Source organism: Raphanus sativus, chromosome 9 (assembly GCF_000801105.2).
Source record: "Raphanus sativus cultivar WK10039 chromosome 9, ASM80110v3, whole genome shotgun sequence".
NCBI lineage: Eukaryota > Viridiplantae > Streptophyta > Magnoliopsida > Brassicales > Brassicaceae > Raphanus > Raphanus sativus.
This window is the reverse complement of record NC_079519.1, coordinates 36063848-36082938: the sequence shown is the minus strand read 5'-3', so window position 1 is coordinate 36082938 and position 19091 is coordinate 36063848. Positions and strand designations below refer to the sequence as shown.

Here is a 19091-nt window from a genome sequence, read left to right as displayed (position 1 = left end):
ATAAATAAAAATAAATAAAATCAAGCAGTCAACAAGACATGATATATAAACAAAGATAACATGTTTAATTACAAATTAGCAACACACGAAAACATTAGACAGTTAATAAGATAATAACATTGTGAAACATAAAAAAAAACTGTTGGATTTCCAACCAAACTTGGCCGAATACTCAGACTGTCGGGACTAACTGGTCTATTAGAATGGATGTCGATGGTCAAACACACTGTCTCTAGTGAATAATGATAATGTTAATCATTTACATGTTACCACTTTGGCCACTATATAGCAGGAATAACTTACTATAGGATGAGCACTGGGCTATCCCAAAAACTCCCGTCAGGAAAGAATGTCTTGTGTTTTTTTTTGTTCTTGTTTGAGACATGGGCATGTGAGTGCAGTCCTGTGATTGTGTTTCGGGTGGAATTTTCATCAGCTGCCTGTCGTATATTAGTGTATTTCTTCGGGGTGAAGTCATAAGGGCTAATACAAAAAAAATGCAGCTTTATAGCTTATTACTTATTAGTTGTCTTGTCTTTCTCTATGGTGACACCATTGATTTTGACTCAGATGGTGGGTATTTAATTAATTAATCCGCCCACAGTTTTGCTTGTACTTTCGGTATCTATCTAGAGCGACATATACAAGGTTTCGTACGGCATGTCCTCGGACGTCTGGCTTGTTACGTTTTATTGCTTCAAACTTACAACTAACTGACGATATATGTGGACTAGTTCAAATATTTTATATATCACTTATGTTTCATTGAATTCTCAGGTGTATGAGCTTATATTCTTCTACACTTTGAGTTAATCTCGACATATCCCAATATATATGGTTTATCAATGTAAGTGTTCAGTGAAACACTAGGTTCTAGACATTCATTTTGCATTTTTCACCGTCTATCAATATGGAACATTAAACTAAAATGACGTTTAAAAGCAATTTCTACATCTATATCTTTTAGAAAATGTTTAGACTTGAAAAGTTATTAGCTGTGTAGGTTGACTACGTGAAGACCAAATGAGGAAATATGATCGTTCTGTTAGAATCTATCTTCAGTAATTAAAGAAACAAACAAATTCTACGTCAACATGGTTTATTTTGATGTTTATATTTAGATTACACTCATAATTATTCTCACTGACAATATAAGAATATAATCTATTAATGTCAATGCGTACGATCCCGGATAACACGGAAAGTGTTTGTTCCATCAAGGCTTATTAATCTCTGTTCATCAACGTAAGCTTTAGCTCAAATGTTCAAAATCTCCACAAGAAATAAGAGTACACTAGAGAAGAAAGATGGTTTTCTTTCTTTGCTTTCTCTTGATATCTATATTCTTAACTTGTGGAAAAGCAGATATAAACACATCAAGTCCTTTATCAAGAGGACAAACTCTGAGCTCTCCTAACGGAGTTTATGAACTAGGCTTCTTCAGTCCTAACAACACCCTGAATCAGTATGTTGGGATCTGGTTCAAGAACATCACTCCACAGGTCGTTGTGTGGGTAGCTAACAGAGACAAGCCCATCACAAACACCGCGGCGAATTTCACCATCAGCAGCAACGGGAGCTTGATCCTGCTTGATGGAAAGCAAGATGTTATTTGGTCAACAGTAGAGGATTTCACATCCAAGAAGTTCCATGCAGAGCTTCTAGACACCGGAAACCTTGTTGTCATTGATGATGTTTCAGGAAAAACATTATGGCAGAGCTTCGGGAATCTTGGTAATACTATGCTGCCTCAGTCATCGATATCTTATGATATTCCCGGAGGAAGGGACCGTGTGTTGACTTCTTGGAAAAGCAACAACGATCCATCCCCCGGGGAATTCTCACTGGAGTTCACACCACAAGTCCCCCCACAAGGCCTTATAAGAAGAGGCTCAAAGCCTTACTGGAGAAGTGGTCCATGGGCGAAAACAAAATTCTCTGGGATACCTGGAATCGATGCATCATATGTAAGTCCATTCAGTGTTGTCCAAGATGTAGAGAAAGGCACAGCATCTTTCTCTTATTCCCAGTTGAGAAACTATAAACTATCATATGTTACATTAACATCAGAAGGGAAAATGAAGATCCTCTGGAGTGATGGGAAAAACTGGACGCTTCACTTTGCGGCTCCAGCAAGCTCATGTGATCTGTATGGTGCTTGTGGGCCTTTTGGTTTGTGTTTGAGAACCAGTACTCCAAAGTGTGTATGCATGAAAGGATTTTTACCAAAGTCAGATGAGGAGTGGAAGCAAGGGAATTGGACAAGTGGATGTGTCAGACATACACAACTATCTTGTCAGGCGAATTCTTCGACAAAAACTCAAGGCAAAGATAAAGACAACTTCTATCATATGAAGCATGTAAAGACTCCGGATATGTACCAGTTTGCAAGCTTTCTCAATGCAGAACAATGTCACCAGGGTTGTCTAGACAACTGTTCTTGCACAGCTTTTGCCTATATAAGTGGAATTGGATGCTTAGTATGGAACCGGGAGCTTGTAGACACGGTTCAGTTTTCGTCTGATGGAGAGTCTCTTTCCCTTCGTCTTGCAAGTTCAGAATTGGGTAGGGATATAATGTGTTTATATTATGATAAGTGTTGCTTACTTGTTACAATTGAAGTTTCAACTTTATGTAGCAGCATGGTATGAAGTTTTTGTTTTGTTTTATGGTGAATGTTTCAGTTGGAAGCAGCCGAACAATGATTATTGCTGGTGCTACTGCCAGCCTTTCCATACTCACGATCTTGGTCTTTTCCGGATATACGTTCTGGAGATACAGAGCCAAACAAAATGGTGAGACACTAGGACTTTGGTCTCTCACATTCTCCTTCTTTGTATTTTTGTTAAAACCAAAGCAAATTGCTAGAATCCACGTCCCATGGGACAGTCTCAAGTAGACAGTATTTATTAGAGAGCTTATATGATCTATAAAAGAATGATGTCCTCCTAATTAAGGGTTTTGTTTACTTGTGTTGGAATTTAAGCGTTGGATGTTAAACAGACACAAATTAATAACTAATATATGAACGCTTGTTACCAGTTGCACCGAATTTTATGTTCAACAACACTTCACAAGATGCACAGAAGAATGATTTGGATTCACAAGATGTCTCCGGCATAAATTTCTTTGACATGCATACCATAAGAACTGCCACTAATAACTTTAGTTTCTCAAACAAACTCGGTCAAGGTGGATTTGGTCCAGTTTATAAGGTATGGGATATTCTTTATTAGTTGGTCATCATTCTTTGTTCTAGATGACTGACTATCTTCAACTGTGCTTTCAGGGAAAGCTGGTTGATGGAAAGGAAATAGCGGTTAAACGCCTCTCTAGCAGCTCCGGACAGGGAACAGAGGAGTTCATGAATGAGATAACGCTGATCTCAAAACTACAACATAGGAACTTGGTTAGGCTTTTGGGATGCTGCATCAAAGGAGAAGAGAAGCTATTGATTTATGAGTATTTGGAGAACAAAAGCCTTGACGTCTTTCTATTTGGTGAGTCATTTAGTTCATATACCTCATTGTTACCCTTTGTAGTCCAAATTTCAAAGAGAATATACATAATTTTGAAGATTTTTTTAAAAAAATTTCTATAAAATATTTATGGTCTCATAAATTATAGGACCGTTCATGGTCTCACTGCCACTAATATGTTCTATAATATTGGCTAGATTCAACTCTAAAGTTTGAGATTGATTGGGCAAAGAGATTTGATATCATTCAAGGTATTGCACGTGGACTTCTCTATCTCCACCGTGACTCACGCCTTAGGGTCATTCACCGAGACTTGAAGGTGAGCAATATTCTCCTGGACGAGAGAATGATCCCAAAAATCTCAGATTTTGGATTGGCTCGCATGTTTCAAGGAACTCATTTCCAGGACAACACTCGTAGGGTTGTAGGAACTCTGTAAGAACCATTCTTTGAAAAACATGCTTAACAAGATTCATAATCAAAATCATATACTAAACTATTTGATGTTTTCACAGAGGATATATGTCTCCTGAGTATGCATGGACAGGGGTTTTCTCTGAGAAGTCAGACATCTATGCATTTGGAGTTCTCTTGCTAGAAATCATCAGTGGAGAAAAGATCTCAAGGTTCAACCATGGAGAAGAAGGAAATAACCTCATTGCATATGTAAGTTTTTTAAGACTTTTTAGGTTTTCCATTAACTTGCAGATGAAGTTTTCTTGCTCTTATATTCTTAAAATCTGAAACTAAACCACAGGCATGGGAATGTTGGTGTGAGACCAAAGGAGTTGATTTTCTGGACCAAGATCTTGCTGATTCTTCTTTCCCATTACAAGTTTCGAGATGTGTTCAGATTGGTCTAATTTGTGTTCAACACCAACCTGTGGAGAGGCCCAACACAGTTGAGTTAGTGTCTATGCTCACTTCAACATTAGTTCTTCCCTCACCAAAACAACCCATATTTGCATTGCATAGTAGAGATGAAGAACCCACATCTAACGATGTGATCACGGACAATGGGTTGACACAATCTGTGGTCCAAGGCCGCTAATAAATGAATGCATCATCAAAATCTATGGAACTGAAAGTTTGCGGATTGCTGTTTTCCTCTAAATAAAATTTGCTCAGCTTGTTCATTGTTTCTTTTTTTCAGCACTTTTCAAATAAATAAAGTTAAAACGGTTTTCTTTCCTTTTGTATTGGTGTTTTGTAATTGATAAAGAGTTTGTACTATTTCGTCTTGTCTTGTTTCTCTTGGATTCCGCACGATACAAGATGATCACGCTTCTTTTTTACTCTGTTTATTCTTTTAAGTAGATTGTTAACAGATTCTGTTCCTATACAGAAATAAACTTGTAAGAATTCTCTTAATACGCTCAAAACGAACTAGTAACATATTGGTGTGTCATTTTTCTCAGCGTCTGTCACAGTTTATGCTCGGTGACACAGACCGACCAGAGGGGTCATGCTTTAAAGCTTGAGAAGATTCAACGAGATAAATATCAGCAAGCTCCTTCAACCAGTAGTGAGACATCTCTTGTAGCTCCTCTTACGTATGGCTACATCTGAATGTTCTTTTTTCTTGGATCCATTACCATTTGCTACTATTTTCGTTGCAGTTGTGATGTTTATAGTGAAATACTGAGAGACTCCACTAGTATCTAAGACTCACTCACAACTCTAGCTCTTACGTCGAGGAAGTTGTTTCGGTGATACAAGAACTCCAGAAAACACTAAGAAAGATTTGTTTGATCATTACCCATCGTCTGATTTATTCATACAAACATCTTTCCATTAATTTAGAGTGTATATGTTTTTATCTTTTCACAGGTTTTGGCATGGAAAGAGATCTAATATAGTTGCTGAATTATTCAAGAAGTAGTTTAGGATGTACCACAAGACGTGAACTGATCACAAGATGAAGAATGAGTCAAAGAAAATGGAGCTTAGTCGAGTCAAGAAACGGTTGGAGAAGCATAGCTGAGGAGGATCAGCATCTTGAGGAGAAGTTTTTCATTTTCTCCTTAGAGAAGATCTCCTCCTTGCTAATGTATTTATTACACTCAATGAGATGACACAGTGTGTTTGACAGAAACTGTACAGTGGAAGTGTATTTGTTCTCCTCAAGACACCTGATCCTTGAGGATCCAATATTTCGTAGACTTGGTCAAAATATTCCCTAACTATTATCCTTAATAGTTTATGTGAAAATGATTTTTTTTTTAAAAACAGTTTTTTCAAGCATCTTGACTCAGTGGTTGTCGTTTCCTCTTACGTTCATGGGCATTTATGCTGCGGCTGGTCAAAGTCTACCACTGATAGTCAATGTCTCTTTCTGTACTTAAGGTCCCGCTACATCGCAGTTACTTTGAATGCTAGATCGTCCTTTCAGTCGCCGATGTCGGCTACAAACACATATCCACATATGGTTTCAACAGTCATTTGATTAAATGGTTGAACCAGATGCACGGTTTAATAGGCCGGTCACCACAAGTTGACGTGATTTTTAACTTGCACGGTTTAATGAGATCAACTTGCACGTTCTTCTTGGAGATTTTCCAAAGCTCCAAACTTGTTTGCTGTGTAAAAGGTTGACTTATGTGTACTACTACACGTTAACTTCTTTGAGGACAGTAAGATGGGCGCAATTTCCAGCGCTGTATTCTTATTTTTTTTTTTTTAATTTGACTTTGTTTTTCATTGGTTGAATATGAATTTTCATTGACTTTTATACATCATTCTGTTATATTTTAGTGCTTATTATCTTCAAAGCAACAGTATGAAGAAAGAAGATGCACATGAAATTTTTGCTCATAAAGAATATATCTTTGCACAGAAAAATAGTAAAACACTAGAGAAAGATGGGTATGGTTTTATTTTCTTCTTCTTTCTTACTAACCATATTCACAACTTGTGTTTATGCAGCTATAAACTCATCAAACCCTTTGTCAATAGGACAGACTCTGAGTTCCCCTGGTGGGTTCTATGAGTTAGGCTTCTTCAGTCCTAACAATACTGGGAATCAGTATGTTGGGATCTGGTTCAAGGAAATCATTCCTCGAGTAGTTGTCTGGGTGGCTAACAGAGATAAACCAGTTACAAGCTCTGCAGCAAATCTAAACATCAGCAGCAACGGGAGGCTGATCTTAGTTGATGAGAAACAAGTTGTTATTTGGTCAACAGGGGAGGCTTCTCTCACATCCAGCAGATCTCACGCCGAGCTTCTAGACACTGGCAATCTTGTTGTGATCGATGATGTCTCAAGAACAACTGTATGGCAAAGTTTTGAGAATCTTGGTAATACTATGCTGCCTCAGTCAACGTTGATGTATGATCTTTCCCATGGCAAGAAGCGTGCATTGACTTCATGGAGAAGTTACAGCGATCCTTCACCTGGGAACTTTTCTCTGGAGATTACATCACAAGTCCCTTTACAAGGCTTTATAAAAAGAGGCTCAGTGCCTTACTGGAGAACTGGTCCATGGGCGAAAACAAGATTCACTGGGTTCCCACAGTTTGATGAATCATATGTAAGTCCATTCAGCGTTGTCCAGGATCTAGCAACCGGTACAGGATCTTTCTCTTATTCCATTTTAAGAAACTTCAATCTATCCTATATTACCCTAACACCAGAGGGGAACATGGAGATTTACTGGGATCAAGGCCAAAAATGGATGCATCACCTTACAGAACCTGAACGCTCATGTGACATATACGGTACTTGTGGTCCTTTTGGTTTGTGTGTGAGATCTAGTAACCCAAAGTGCATATGCTTGAAAGGGTTTGTTCCAAAGTCAAATGAGGAATGGAGGAAAGGGAACTGGACAAGAGGGTGTGTGAGACGTACACAGCTCTCTTGCCAGGCGAAATCACAAGGCAGAGACACAGACATTTTCTATCGTATGACTAATGTAAAGACTCCGGATCTTCACCAGTTTGCAAGCTTTCTTGATGCGGACATGTGTTACCAGGGTTGTCTAGGTAATTGTTCTTGCACAGCCTTTGCTTATATAAGTGGGATTGGATGCTTAGTATGGAATGGGAAGCTAGTAGACACAGTTCAGTTCATGTCCAATGGAGAAACTCTCTCAATTCGTCTTGCCAGTTCGGAATTGGGTAAGATTGAAACACATTTCTTCCAGAGTTTAATGTTCTATTACAGCATGTCTTAAGATTTTTTTTTTTTTGTTTGGTTAAATATCTCAGCTAGAAGCAACAGAGCCAAGATTATAGTAGCTACTACTGCTTGCCTATCCATTTGCGCTATCTTGGTCTTTACCGTATTTATGTTCTGGAGATACAGAGCCAAACAAAAAAGTAAGACACTGTAAAACTTAGCACTAAGGCTTTGTATGCTAAGATATCAAGCACTAATACATTGCATGTACATATGTTTCTTATAGAACCAGCTCCTGTTGTCATCAACACTTTACAAGATGCATGGAAGAATGATTTTGAACCACAAGATATCTCAGGTGTAAATTTCTTTGAGATGCATACCATAAGAAGTGCCACTAATAATTTCAGTTCCTCAAATAAACTTGGTCAAGGTGGATTTGGTCCAGTGTACAAGGTATGTGACATACTATTTATTAGCTTCTTTTTTTTTGATCAGCTGCATATATCTGAAATAATTCTTCCAGGGAAAGCTGATAGATGGGAAAGAAATAGCCGCTAAACGCCTTTCAAGCAGCTCTGATCAGGGTACAGGGGAGTTCTTGAATGAAATAAGACTAATCTCAAAACTACAACATAGAAACTTGGTTCGGCTTTTGGGATACTGCATTGAAGGGGAAGAGAAGCTATTGATTTATGAGTTTATGGTGAACAAAAGCCTTGATATATTCATCTTTGGTATTGTCCTTTACTCCTTCTTCCATCATATGCTAATAATAGTCATTAACTAAACCTATTCTATACCATTATTGCCTATAGATTCAACTCTAAAGATGGAGGTTGATTGGGCAAAGAGATTTGATATCATTCAAGGCATTGCACGTGGACTTCTCTATCTCCACCGTGACTCACGCCTTAGAGTCATCCACAGGGATCTGAAGGTCAGCAATATTCTTCTGGACGAGAAGATGAATCCAAAAATATCGGATTTCGGATTGGCTAGGATGTTTCAGGGAACTCAATATCAGGACAACACTCGAAGGGTTGTGGGAACTCTGTAAGAACGAACCTCTCTTCAACAACATTGTTAACAATGAGTTGATCATAATAATATACGCTAAACTATCTTTGTTATCACAGAGGATATATGTCTCCTGAGTATGCATGGGCAGGTTTGTTCTCAGAGAAGTCAGACATCTACAGCCTAGGAGTTCTCATGTTAGAAATCATCAGCGGCAAGAAGATTTCAAGGTTCAGCTTTGGAGATGGGAGCAAAGGTCTTCTTGCATATGTAAGTGACATGTTTAATATGATTATCATTTAAGTATAGACATGAAATGTATATTCTTATCAGGCGTGGGAGTCTTGGTGCGAGACTGGGGGAGGGAGTCTTCTGGATCAAGATCTCACTGATTCATGCAACATATTAGAAGTTGCGAGGTGTGTTCAGATTGGTCTTCTCTGTGTCCAACACGAAGCCTCGGACAGACCCAACACTGTTCAAGTACTGTCCATGATTAGTTCAAAAACAGAGCTACCAACACCGAAGCAGCCAATATTTGCGGCCCAGGCTCTAAACGATGTGTTGATGTCAGAGTCTGAGTCCAAACATATTTTCTCTGTCAATGAGTTAACACAATCTGTAATCCAAGGACGATAAAGAGTATATACAGACCTATGTAAATTCATGAACCTATGATTTTTTGAGATATTGCAAAGTGAAAAATTAAACTCATTGTTACAAAACTTAGGTTACAGTGCAATATTTCTAACTCCGTGAATCAAAAAGAGCATGATCTCTGATACCATTTGTTAAGGATTTTGTTCTTTAATCATGTCCTGAACTACTCAATGTTCACAAATATGCAAGACACAAGAACTTGTTCAACCAGTTCTCAGTCGCAACCGCTATGTCTGAATGGATCCAGGATCCACAACATCCACACAAGTATTAGAAAACACATTCCAAGATCATTCACTCTCTTTATCTCCGGTTAAACAATCCGACAAAGTACAAAGAAGAATCAAGAGAATAACATGGCTAAAAGCTACTTTAGCTTACTCTTTCTCTAAAAGATACCATAGAAGCCCTCCAAAAATTGCTTAGGCTAAGAAAAGCATCTGTTTTCTGCACCTAAAAACAGAGTCAGGTCAGGTCTGTCTAACAAAATCTAAAGTCTTCATGTGCTGAAAACGTGTAACCACAAATCCTCTGATGCACCTAGAGTCTTCTACTCCTTTTGGACTTAGCCTAACCTTCGGGCTCCTCCAATGTGTTTACGGTTATGTCAGTGTTATGCAAGAAGAAAATAATGTCAAGAAGATGCGTTTTGTAACAGACTCGCAACAAACTTCGTCTCCTTATCCTCTGCGTGACTGGCCCAACACTCTTCTCGTTCAACTTGTAGACATGTAATAAAGAGTGTTTTGTTGTCCTCTCTCTTGTGTCTCAGCATTCATGTTCTCGCTTTAAAGTCGTCGACTTTTTGACATAGATGTAGTTAAGACCCCAGATGGTGGGACACTATTATAGGTATTGCGGTCCGACATTGTTTTTTTTTTTTTTGATCAACAGTATTGAGGTCCGACCACATTAGCAAGGATTGGACTTGTATGACTTCAGACGTCTGGGTTACGCTCTGTAAGTGTTCGGTGAAATGCCTCAACGAGATGCAATGTTTCAGGTTAGCACCTTTACACCAATGTGTCAACGTCTAAAGATCTTATCTCTGTCAACACAATCTGTTATCCAAGGACAATAAATTCTTAGTAATCGGTAGATGATTTTGAGGTCTCTACCACTTTTATAACTAAAATTTTCAGATCTCACTTTTTATTGCTGTTTAAATACAATGTTTTGTTGGCTCAAAACAGGTGTATATTGTTATGTGGAGCTGTGGAAGTTACAATCACATTATATTGTGTAAAAATGCAATGAATGAGATGTCAACTTTCAAAGTCTAGGCAATGGGGGGACCAATAGTGGAAGCCGCCCATCAAAAGTAGTATCTCCATCATTGTGAGTCTTCACGTAATTATATTCTTTTCAAATTACTTGAAAAGTTGGTATTGGTCTTTTTGTTTTAAAACCGATGAATCCTACTACCCTTGAGATAAAAACTTTAGCTGCAATGCAAGTAGAAGATATGGAATGTGATTACTTTGTTTGTGTATGGGATGGGATTGGTTTAGATGGAAAGTAGTTGTTGAATATTCAAAGTTATCTGCTGAACCAAAATGGAATATAAAATCTCTAATATAAGTAATGAAAAATATACACACTTTTGTTTTGTTCAATGTGAATGGAGAGATAGTGATTCTACAGGTCAATGTGGTCTATCATTTTTCTTTTTAAAAACAGCGGTCCAGAGGGCTTATTATAATAGTTTATTTAAAATAAGTTAGCCTCCATGGATACGATACATCCTAGAGGCTTCCTATCTCTGGTAAGATTTACACGAAGGAAGTTTGTTCTGTTATTGACTTTATGCAGACAAGCTTTATTGTCATAAATTGAAATCTTCACAAGAGCTCTTGTATATATCATTATGAAAAAAATTGATATTGTTTTCTTCCTCTTCTTGTTGATCAGATTCTCAAGTTATGGCTATGCAGCTATCACCAAAGCAAATCCTTTGTCAATAGGACAAACTCTAAGCTCTCCTGACGGATCTTACGAGTTTGGGTTCTTCAGTCCTAACAATTCTCGGAATCAGTACGTTGGTGTTTGGTTCAAGAACATAACTCCTCAGGTCGTTCTCTGGGTGGGTAACAGAGACAAGCCAGTCACAAAAACACCGGCGAATCTCACTTTCAGCACCAATGGGAGCCTTGTTTTGCTTGAAGGAGAAGAACAAGATCTCGTTTGGTCGATAGGAGAAACATTCTCATCTAACGAACTCCGCGGAGAGCTTTTAGACAATGGAAACTTCGTCCTGGTTGATGCAGTCTCCGGAAGAATCTTATGGCAGAGCTTTGAGCATCTTGGTGATACCATGCTACCTCAATCATCTGTGATGTATGATGTTCCGAATAACAAGAAACGTGTCTTGTCTTCCTGGAAAAGTCCCACGGATCCTTCACCTGGAGAGTTCGTAGCTGAGCTTACGACGCAGCTCCCTCCTCAAGGGTTTATAATGAGAGGAACAAGACCGTACTGGAGAGGCGGTCCATGGGCAAGGGAGAGGTTCACTGGTACACCAGAGATGGGTGACTCGCATGTAAGCCAGTTCAGCGTTGCTCAAGATGCAGCAGCCGGTACAGGCTTTTTGACTTATTCATTACAAAGGAACTCTAACAAGTCGTACACTACGCTAACACCAGAGGGTTCGTTGATGATTCGTTGGCATGATGGCTCTGGTTGGGTTACTGACTTTGAGGCTCCAGTAAGCTCATGTGATGTTTACAATACATGTGGACCTTATGGGTTGTGTGTGAGATCTAATCCTCCAAAGTGTGAATGCTTGAAAGGGTTTATACCAAAATCAGATGAGGAGTGGAATAGAAGAAACTGGACTGGTGGTTGTGTGAGAAGAACAGACTTGTCTTGTCGTGTGAACTCTTCTGTAACAACAACAACAAGAACAACACAAGGGAATGATGCAGACGTCTTCGACATCGTAGCAAACGTAAAGCCTCCAGATTTTTATGAATATCTAAGCTTGATCAATGCTGAGGAGTGTAGCCAGCGTTGTCTTGGGAACTGTTCTTGCATGGCGTTTTCCTTCGTTGATCAGATTGGATGCTTGGTGTGGTATCGTGAGCTTGTCGATGTGATGCAGTTTTCTGCTGGAGGAGAGGTTCTTTCAATCCGTCTTGCAAGTTCTGAGTTGGGTAGGCAAATGAAACAGAACATAATAAGTATTGTTCTTTGTGCTTCATGTTCTTGCTTCTTTACTCTTCTGGTGCAATCTTTCAGGTGGAAGCAATCGAACCAAGATTATCGTGGCTAGCACTGTCAGCATTTGTGTTTTCATGATCTTGGCTTTTGCCTCTTATTGGTTCTGGCGGAGGAGACATAAAACAAAACAAAATGGTGAGACTCTGTGATGCTTAACTTGCCTTCTTTCTCTGTTTTTTTATTAGTACTGACACTCGGGATGTTTTACATAAGATTCAACTCCTACAACAATGGATACTTCACAAGATGAATGGAAGAAAGAACTGAAACAACAAAATGTTAATTTGTTTGAGATGCAAACCATATTAGCTATCACTGATAACTTCAGCATCGAAAAGAAGCTTGGTCAAGGTGGATTCGGTCCAGTTTATAAGGTAAGAACTAACTTGCTTTCTCTGCTCTATTCGTTATCCATGCTCATACTTGTTAACCAGACAGACTTTGCTTCCAGGGAAAGCTGCAAGATGGGAAGGAAATAGCTATAAAACGGCTTTCTAGCAGTTCCGGACAGGGTCAAGAGGAGTTTAGGAATGAAATAATACTCATCTCTAAACTCCAACATAGAAACTTGGTTCGGCTTATGGGATGCTGCATTGAAGGAGAAGAGAAGCTATTGGTTTATGAGTTCATGTTGAACAAAAGCCTCAACACCTTTATTTTTGGTATGTCCCTTTGCACATTTTCCTATTCTGAGAAGTGTTTGCACTTCTGCCTCACTTACATTTTTTATTTAATTTGGCAAAGATTCGACGAAAAAGATTGAACTAGATTGGCCCAAGCGGTTCGAAATCATTCAAGGTATTGCTTGTGGACTACTCTATCTTCACCGTGACTCATGTCTCAGGGTTGTGCACCGTGATTTGAAGGTCAGCAACATCCTTTTGGATGAGGAAATGAACCCAAAAATATCAGATTTTGGATTGGCTCGGATGTTTCAAGGAACACAACACCAAGCCAACACTCGCAGGGTTGTTGGAACTCTGTACGTATCTATCTGCCTCTACCTACACATCTATAACAAAGCTCAATCAAAGCCTTTTATTTATATATAATTATATGGCAAAAACGAACAGAGGATATATGTCTCCAGAGTATGCATGGACAGGGATGTTCTCTGAGAAATCAGACATCTATGCGTTTGGAGTTCTTCTACTAGAAATCATAACGGGAAAGAGGATCTCCAGCTTCACCATTGGAGAGGAAGGCAAGAGTCTTCTAGAATATGTAAGTCAAACTATGCTTCTTGAGTTTTTTTTATATTATTGGATTTCAAGAGTCTTATATGCTTTGTGTGTTCACCAAAAATGTTAAAGACATGGGACTGTTGGAGAGAAAGTGGTGGAGCGGATCTGTTGGATGAAGATATATCTAGTTCAGGTTCTGATAGTGAAGTAGCGAGATGTGTTCAGATTGGTTTGCTCTGTATTCAACAGCAAGCGTTGGATAGACCCAACATTGAACAAGTCATGTCAATGCTTACTACAACAATGGATCTTCCTGAACCAAAACAACCGGTTTTCGCCTTGCAGATCCAAGAGAGTGATTCAGATTCTAAGACTATGTATTCTGTGAATGAGATAACACAAACAGCTATATTTGGTCGATAAAAAAAGGGCATAGCTTTTTGCAAATGATTTTTTTTTGTAAAGGTATTTGATGTCAATATAAACTGAGAATATGTTGAATATGAGAGCTTTGACACAAAATTGACTTATGGTTAGACTTGGCTGGAAATGGATTGTTTCAACGCCTTATTAAAGGATTAATGATTGGTGCTGACACTTCAATGCACCTGAGAGTAGAAAAAAAAAAGTTGAAAAAGTCAAGTATTATGATCTTGGATGTGGTCAACTTTGGGTGTCGTGTCTTAAGTAGGACAAGACTCATTAGTTTCTATGTTTCTAGATGAAACTAAAGGACGATTGTTGTTCTCTCACTTTTTGAGTTCACCAAAACAATCTTTGTTGTATAGCTGAGATTACATCACAAAGTGTGTTAACTTCCTGTAAAAGTGAGACGGATCCATCATCTGAAGATTTTGTAGCTGAGATTACATCACAAAGTGTCCTCCAACGTGACCAATGATCTCTTCACTGTTGAATAAAACAAATCTTCTAAGGAGCTAAGTGTTTCCTTATGACTTTTGTTACCTAATTTGATTCTTCAACGTGGGTTGCCACGTGGTAATCAGAATTGTGAGGCGATTTAAGTTACGTAAATTGGATTCATGTGCAATTCTCTTAGTAACTAGTCAATGGATTTGTCTTCTTCTTCTAACGGATTTCATGTTCATCAGTCGCAGAATATGGATAAGCAATCAAAGATGATTGGCTGCACAAACGCAGAGGAAATCTTTGTCCAATTCGTACACCAAATCAGTAGGTCCATTGTCGTATATGTGAGAGATGAGGATGAAAAAATGTTGTTGGACTAGTTACCATATCAGTTTATGTTAATTTGCAAAATACTTGTCATTTTAGGTAGGAGTAAAATTGATACTTAGGAGGTTGTGGACTCAAGTATGTAACTCTCACACACACACCCCCAAACTCACAAAATATATTATTAATTTGCAAAAACTTGTTGATCCTAGAAAACCTAAAAACTTGGTGCACCTGTAAAAAACGACATTCCTCGAACCAATTTTAAATAGCCGTCTTTTTTAGGACCATTGTGTCCCGAAGTTACTAGGCCGTCATTAGCCGAACAAGTGTTACCATAAGCATATTTTGTGTGCCACCAACCGCACATGGCCTCCAAATCTTACTCATAACACTACAAGTTTGAGTAACAAAAATACACATTTTTTAATTCTCATATGATGATCCATCACTCTCACCTCTCTCTCTCCCTCTCTCCGTATAATTGAAGTGTGGTAGATGGGAGATATCACTCTATCTCTACACAAACCTCACATGCTTCTTTATCACTTGATACCATGTGCCTCCCCTTTTCCCTATATACTTCCAAGATTACATGCATTCATAGAAAAACAATTCCTTAAATTCAGTTTCATTTTTTCTAACCAAATCTCTTAGCTTTTGGATCTTAACGTATGTCTTATTTAGGAGCATTGCCATTTTTGGGCTAAAGTTGCAAGGGTAAAGGATCAAGGTAAGAAAATGCTTTGTTTGATCATTTAATTCCTTAAATAATTTGAGTTTAGTTAGTGCCATTTGATTGAGAACTATTATCCCAAAAGAGCAAAACATTGCAGCTTCTAAGAAGAATCTTTAATCTTTATATTAAAGAGTAAAAAAGATAACTTTCTCAAGATACCCACTATTAGAAAGAAAAAAAACTCTTTTTGTTTGCATTTCACCAAATTAAAAAAGAAATAACAAAAGAAGAAAATAAAGGAAGAAAAAGAAATATTCTAAAGCTATATTAATATTCTTGTAGTTGAATTTGGAGGTCACATGGGATTTGGGATTAGTGGGAAGAGAGCTAACAAAAACACCTTTGTAAAAATATACACTCAAGAAAGAAAGAAAAAAAGAAAATTCACAAAACTATTAAAATATACCACTTAGCATGCTGCGGAATCTGTTCATAGATAGCTTCTTCACAAGCTTCTTAGCATCTGAACCTTCAGTTTCCGCTAGCTTCTCTATGCTTTTCAAGTACCCTGAACTCGCAATCTTTCTCCTCGCGCTATTACAGCTCGTTAAAGACATCAATATCGATATCAAGAACTTATTGCTACCCGAATCGCTGCTCACATTGCTCCCCTCTTCACGGTCAAGCAGCTTGAGAATGTAGCTAATGTTAAAGTCGTCTTGAGCAAACTTCTTCCTGTTCTTTGGAACCGAGATCAAACAGTATAATGCCACGCTCGCCATCTCTCTTACATCAAATGATTTAGCGTCGAGAAACTTAACTAACTCGGGCATAAAGCCAGCGTCTCCCATTATCCTCTTAACCTCTTCTGGTAAGCTACAGAGCCTAGACGTAACCTTCAAGGCTGATTCTTGAACAGACATCTCCCCATTGCTTAAAAGATACAGCAAATGATCCAAGAACTTGCAGCTCATCAATGCATTCAAACAACCGGTCGAACCAAAACATAAGTTATCAATTGCCCTTAACGCTATCTCCTTAGATTTAGAAGAAGACAACGGATTAGGATCTGATAACACACTCACTAGCTCATTGATTCCTCCTCGTCTAACCAAGACGTCACGCGTCTGCTCATCTTTAGCACACATACTTAGCAAAAGATCAATAGAATTTACCTGAACGATCTCTTCTTTAGATCCAATAAGCTTAACGAAAGTACTCATCGTATCGTCTTCCTCAATCATAAACCTCTTGATCTCTTCAACACCGACGAGGTTCCTCAACACTCCACACGAGCTAGCGATCAGCTCTCCGCTAAACTCGCCGCGAGAACAGATCTTTAGCAGTGCAGAGACGCCTCCGTGAGCAGAGACAGACCAAGCGTTCTCCGAATTCTCCGTTAATTTCATCAAACACTTGGCAGACGCTTCTCTACCGACGCAGCTCCCATTCTCTAGAACCCTAACCAAGGGACCAATCACACCCGACCGAACCAAAACACTCTTGTGAGAACCAAACCCGGAAATAAAAAACAAAGCTTTAACAGATTCCTCCTGAACCCCAGTGTCGGAAGAATCAAGAAACCCGACAAGGAGACAGACCAAATCGCCGATCTCGACCACGATCTTGACGTAACGATCATCCTCCTCCATGGCCTCGTTGAGCTTCACCAAAGCTCGCCTCTTCATCTCCGGATCCCCGACCTTCATCCTCGTCATCAAATCCCTAACGTAGAACCTCACGTCTTCTTTACACGCGCCGCCGCCGGGCTTGGAGACGACGATGGCGAAGCCGCGGCTGAGGATCCCGGCGGAGTAGATCTTGGAGAGGCTCCTCGCGTGGCGGTCGAGGCTGGCGGCCATCACGTCGAGATCGCTCTGCATCAGGAGCTTCCCGCCGGTGTACGCGACGCTCACGCAGCGCGTGGCGAGGTCGTAGCAGTCGGTGAGGGAGGCTAGGACGGCGGAGATTAGGGAGGAGAGAGACGGGTCGTGGTGTTCGAGGTTTGAGAGGGCGGCGAGGCCGGAGTAGAGGTCGTCGAGTTTTGTTCTGATGAGCTGCCATTTGAGGGTGAAGGATTTGATTGAGTGGGAGAGTGAGATGAGTGAGGATATGGCTTCGATTGCTTTCTCGATGCTCGTTCTTGATTCATCGCTTGTTTCTTCACCCATCTTGACTTTCTTCTTCTTCTTCTTGTTATTGGTCTTTAAGTGGTTTTAAAGCAAAAACCCATATCGAAAGGAGATCTCTTTCGGTTTCTCTCTCTCTCTCTCTCTATTGAGAAGATGACGAATTTGATTCCTACCGCAAGGACAAGGATGGAAAAGACGGAGACTTTCACAGGTAATCTCGTTGGGTTATCGGAAATGGTTAGTGAGAGAGAGAAATTAGTTTGGCAATTTGACGGGCTGGATTTCTCGGTGGGGTTGGAGGCAGTAGTGACATGTCGAGGAAGATGAAGTGAGGGTGAGGGTAAAATAGTCTTTCTCTTCTGGAAGGGGTGGAGGGGAAAAAATGTTTTATGTTTATTGTTCTTTTAGCTTTGTTAACTTTTTCATTTTTGGAAAAAAAAATATATTAGACAAAAATTCCACTAAATTATCTGTAATTATCAAAAAAAATTTCGTCTTTGTATTGTTTTCGGAAGAAGAGAACTTGAGATTTACTCATCACTCTTATAAAATGCACATCTGTAATCTATTATATAGTTTTTTTTTGTTTTTGTAATATTAGTTTGAAGCTTAACTCTAAAGGACCATTCAATATTTGCACGAGCACACGAGAAACCCGGAAGTGGAGATGGTTATGGGCGGTGAAGCTGGTAGACTATCTGTACAACTTATACTAGTTTTTGTAAATTTCACTTTTTGCAGCAGGCATTATATTAATTAACTGGTTTGATTTTTGCATGGTGTTCGGTTATAACGGGTAATCCGGTTAGGTTTATTTTGTTTTTCGTCGGTTAAATTTTTGGTTCAAAATCTAGAATATAATAATATAAATCATTATTTTCTAAAAATATATACAGGGATGTTAGTAGGAGTTACATTTATATAGAGTTTGTTGATTTTAAAAGTTGAGAAATTTGTTAAATTTGGAAAAAAATGTAGAGAATTTTGTATATTGTAAAAATTTATGAAAATAATTAACATAATGATTTTAAGAATCCAAGGAAAACAAGTAGTATTCCAAAATCTTATTTTATGAGTTAAAATATCAAAAATTCAACTCCTAATAACATTCACTTTAATAAATTTGTAGAATCATTAAAATCTGAACTTTTTGAATAACAAATGATTTTCTATAGAATTGGAGAATCAATAAACCAATAACACAAGATTTTAATGAGAATGTAAGAGTCAATAAACCAATAACACTAAACTTGAAAATTTTAAGAATTATTATAAATCAAATTCCCACTAACACCCCCTCAATCATGATAACCTGTGCACAAACGCAGAGTGAGTCATTTATACTAATGTTTTGCACATTTTCTAACACTACAAGTTTTATAGATTGTAAAATGACGAATACAA

At 38.6% G+C, this 19091-nt stretch overlaps 4 protein-coding genes across 7 annotated transcripts; 3 read left to right on the top strand and 1 right to left on the bottom strand.

Moving 5' to 3' along the window:
- Positions 1–1295: 1295 nt before the first annotated feature.
- On the top strand, positions 1296–4757 carry LOC108825931 (G-type lectin S-receptor-like serine/threonine-protein kinase At1g61390). 3 transcript variants are annotated; one of them, XM_056993729.1, is made up of 8 exons: positions 1305–2565; positions 2685–2795; positions 2918–2922; positions 3069–3215; positions 3290–3500; positions 3677–3914; positions 3995–4145; positions 4237–4757. In XM_056993729.1, exons 1-8 carry the CDS (start codon positions 1308–1310, stop codon positions 4528–4530), a joined length of 2415 nt encoding a protein of 804 aa, XP_056849709.1. In that variant the 5' UTR covers positions 1305–1307; the 3' UTR covers positions 4531–4757. The 3 variants fall into 3 exon arrangements, with proteins under 3 accessions (XP_018454790.2, XP_056849709.1, XP_056849708.1); XM_018599288.2 differs by lacking the exon at positions 2918–2922 and having other exon boundaries at positions 1296–2565; positions 3043–3215; XM_056993728.1 differs by lacking the exon at positions 2918–2922 and having other exon boundaries at positions 1308–2565; positions 3079–3215.
- A 1507-nt stretch (positions 4758–6264) lies between these two features.
- On the top strand, positions 6265–9330 carry LOC108824424 (G-type lectin S-receptor-like serine/threonine-protein kinase SD1-29). The gene is made up of 7 exons (XM_056994336.1): positions 6265–7595; positions 7686–7796; positions 7883–8052; positions 8123–8333; positions 8415–8652; positions 8736–8886; positions 8950–9330. Exons 1-7 carry the CDS (start codon positions 6341–6343, stop codon positions 9253–9255), a joined length of 2442 nt encoding a protein of 813 aa, XP_056850316.1. The 5' UTR covers positions 6265–6340; the 3' UTR covers positions 9256–9330.
- Positions 9331–9772: 442 nt separating this feature from the next.
- On the top strand, positions 9773–14291 carry LOC108828481 (G-type lectin S-receptor-like serine/threonine-protein kinase At1g61370). Of its 2 annotated transcripts, none has more exons than XR_008938729.1 (9): positions 9773–10007; positions 10171–10279; positions 11188–12428; positions 12514–12630; positions 12709–12869; positions 12947–13157; positions 13240–13293; positions 13362–13477; positions 13569–13710. XR_008938729.1 is itself a non-coding variant. In XM_018602189.2 (9 exons), the coding sequence occupies exons 2-9, from the start codon at positions 10209–10211 to the stop codon at positions 14100–14102; spliced, it is 2484 nt and encodes an 827-aa protein (XP_018457691.2). In that variant the 5' UTR covers positions 9863–10007; positions 10171–10208; the 3' UTR covers positions 14103–14291. The 2 variants fall into 2 exon arrangements, 1 of the variants encoding a protein (XP_018457691.2); XM_018602189.2 differs by adding an exon at positions 13809–14291 and having other exon boundaries at positions 9863–10007; positions 13240–13477; positions 13569–13719.
- Positions 14292–15854: 1563 nt separating this feature from the next.
- Positions 15855–17994, bottom strand: LOC108828535 (vacuolar protein 8). The gene has a single exon (XM_018602263.2). The coding sequence runs from the start codon at positions 17724–17726 to the stop codon at positions 16011–16013; it is 1716 nt and encodes a 571-aa protein (XP_018457765.1). The 5' UTR covers positions 17727–17994; the 3' UTR covers positions 15855–16010.
- Positions 17995–19091: the final 1097 nt, after the last annotated feature.

Coding starts and splice junctions, on each gene's coding strand:
- LOC108825931 (XM_018599288.2), top strand. CDS start 1,308: ATGGTTTTCTTTCTTTGCTTTCTCTTGATATCTATATTCTTAACTTGT. Junction 3,915..3,994: donor CGTAGGGTTGTAGGAACTCT/GTAAGAACCATT, acceptor ATGTTTTCACAG/AGGATATATGTCTCCTGAGT. Junction 4,146..4,236: donor GAAATAACCTCATTGCATAT/GTAAGTTTTTTA, acceptor ACTAAACCACAG/GCATGGGAATGTTGGTGTGA.
- LOC108824424 (XM_056994336.1), top strand. CDS start 6,341: ATGGGTATGGTTTTATTTTCTTCTTCTTTCTTACTAACCATATTCACA. Junction 8,653..8,735: donor CGAAGGGTTGTGGGAACTCT/GTAAGAACGAAC, acceptor TTGTTATCACAG/AGGATATATGTCTCCTGAGT. Junction 8,887..8,949: donor GCAAAGGTCTTCTTGCATAT/GTAAGTGACATG, acceptor TATTCTTATCAG/GCGTGGGAGTCTTGGTGCGA.
- LOC108828481 (XM_018602189.2), top strand. CDS start 10,209: ATGACTTCAGACGTCTGGGTTACGCTCTGTAAGTGTTCGGTGAAATGC. Junction 10,280..11,187: donor AACGAGATGCAATGTTTCAG/GTTAGCACCTTT, acceptor CTTGTTGATCAG/ATTCTCAAGTTATGGCTATG. Junction 13,720..13,808: donor GCAAGAGTCTTCTAGAATAT/GTAAGTCAAACT, acceptor AAAATGTTAAAG/ACATGGGACTGTTGGAGAGA.
- LOC108828535 (XM_018602263.2), bottom strand. CDS start 17,726: ATGGGTGAAGAAACAAGCGATGAATCAAGAACGAGCATCGAGAAAGCA.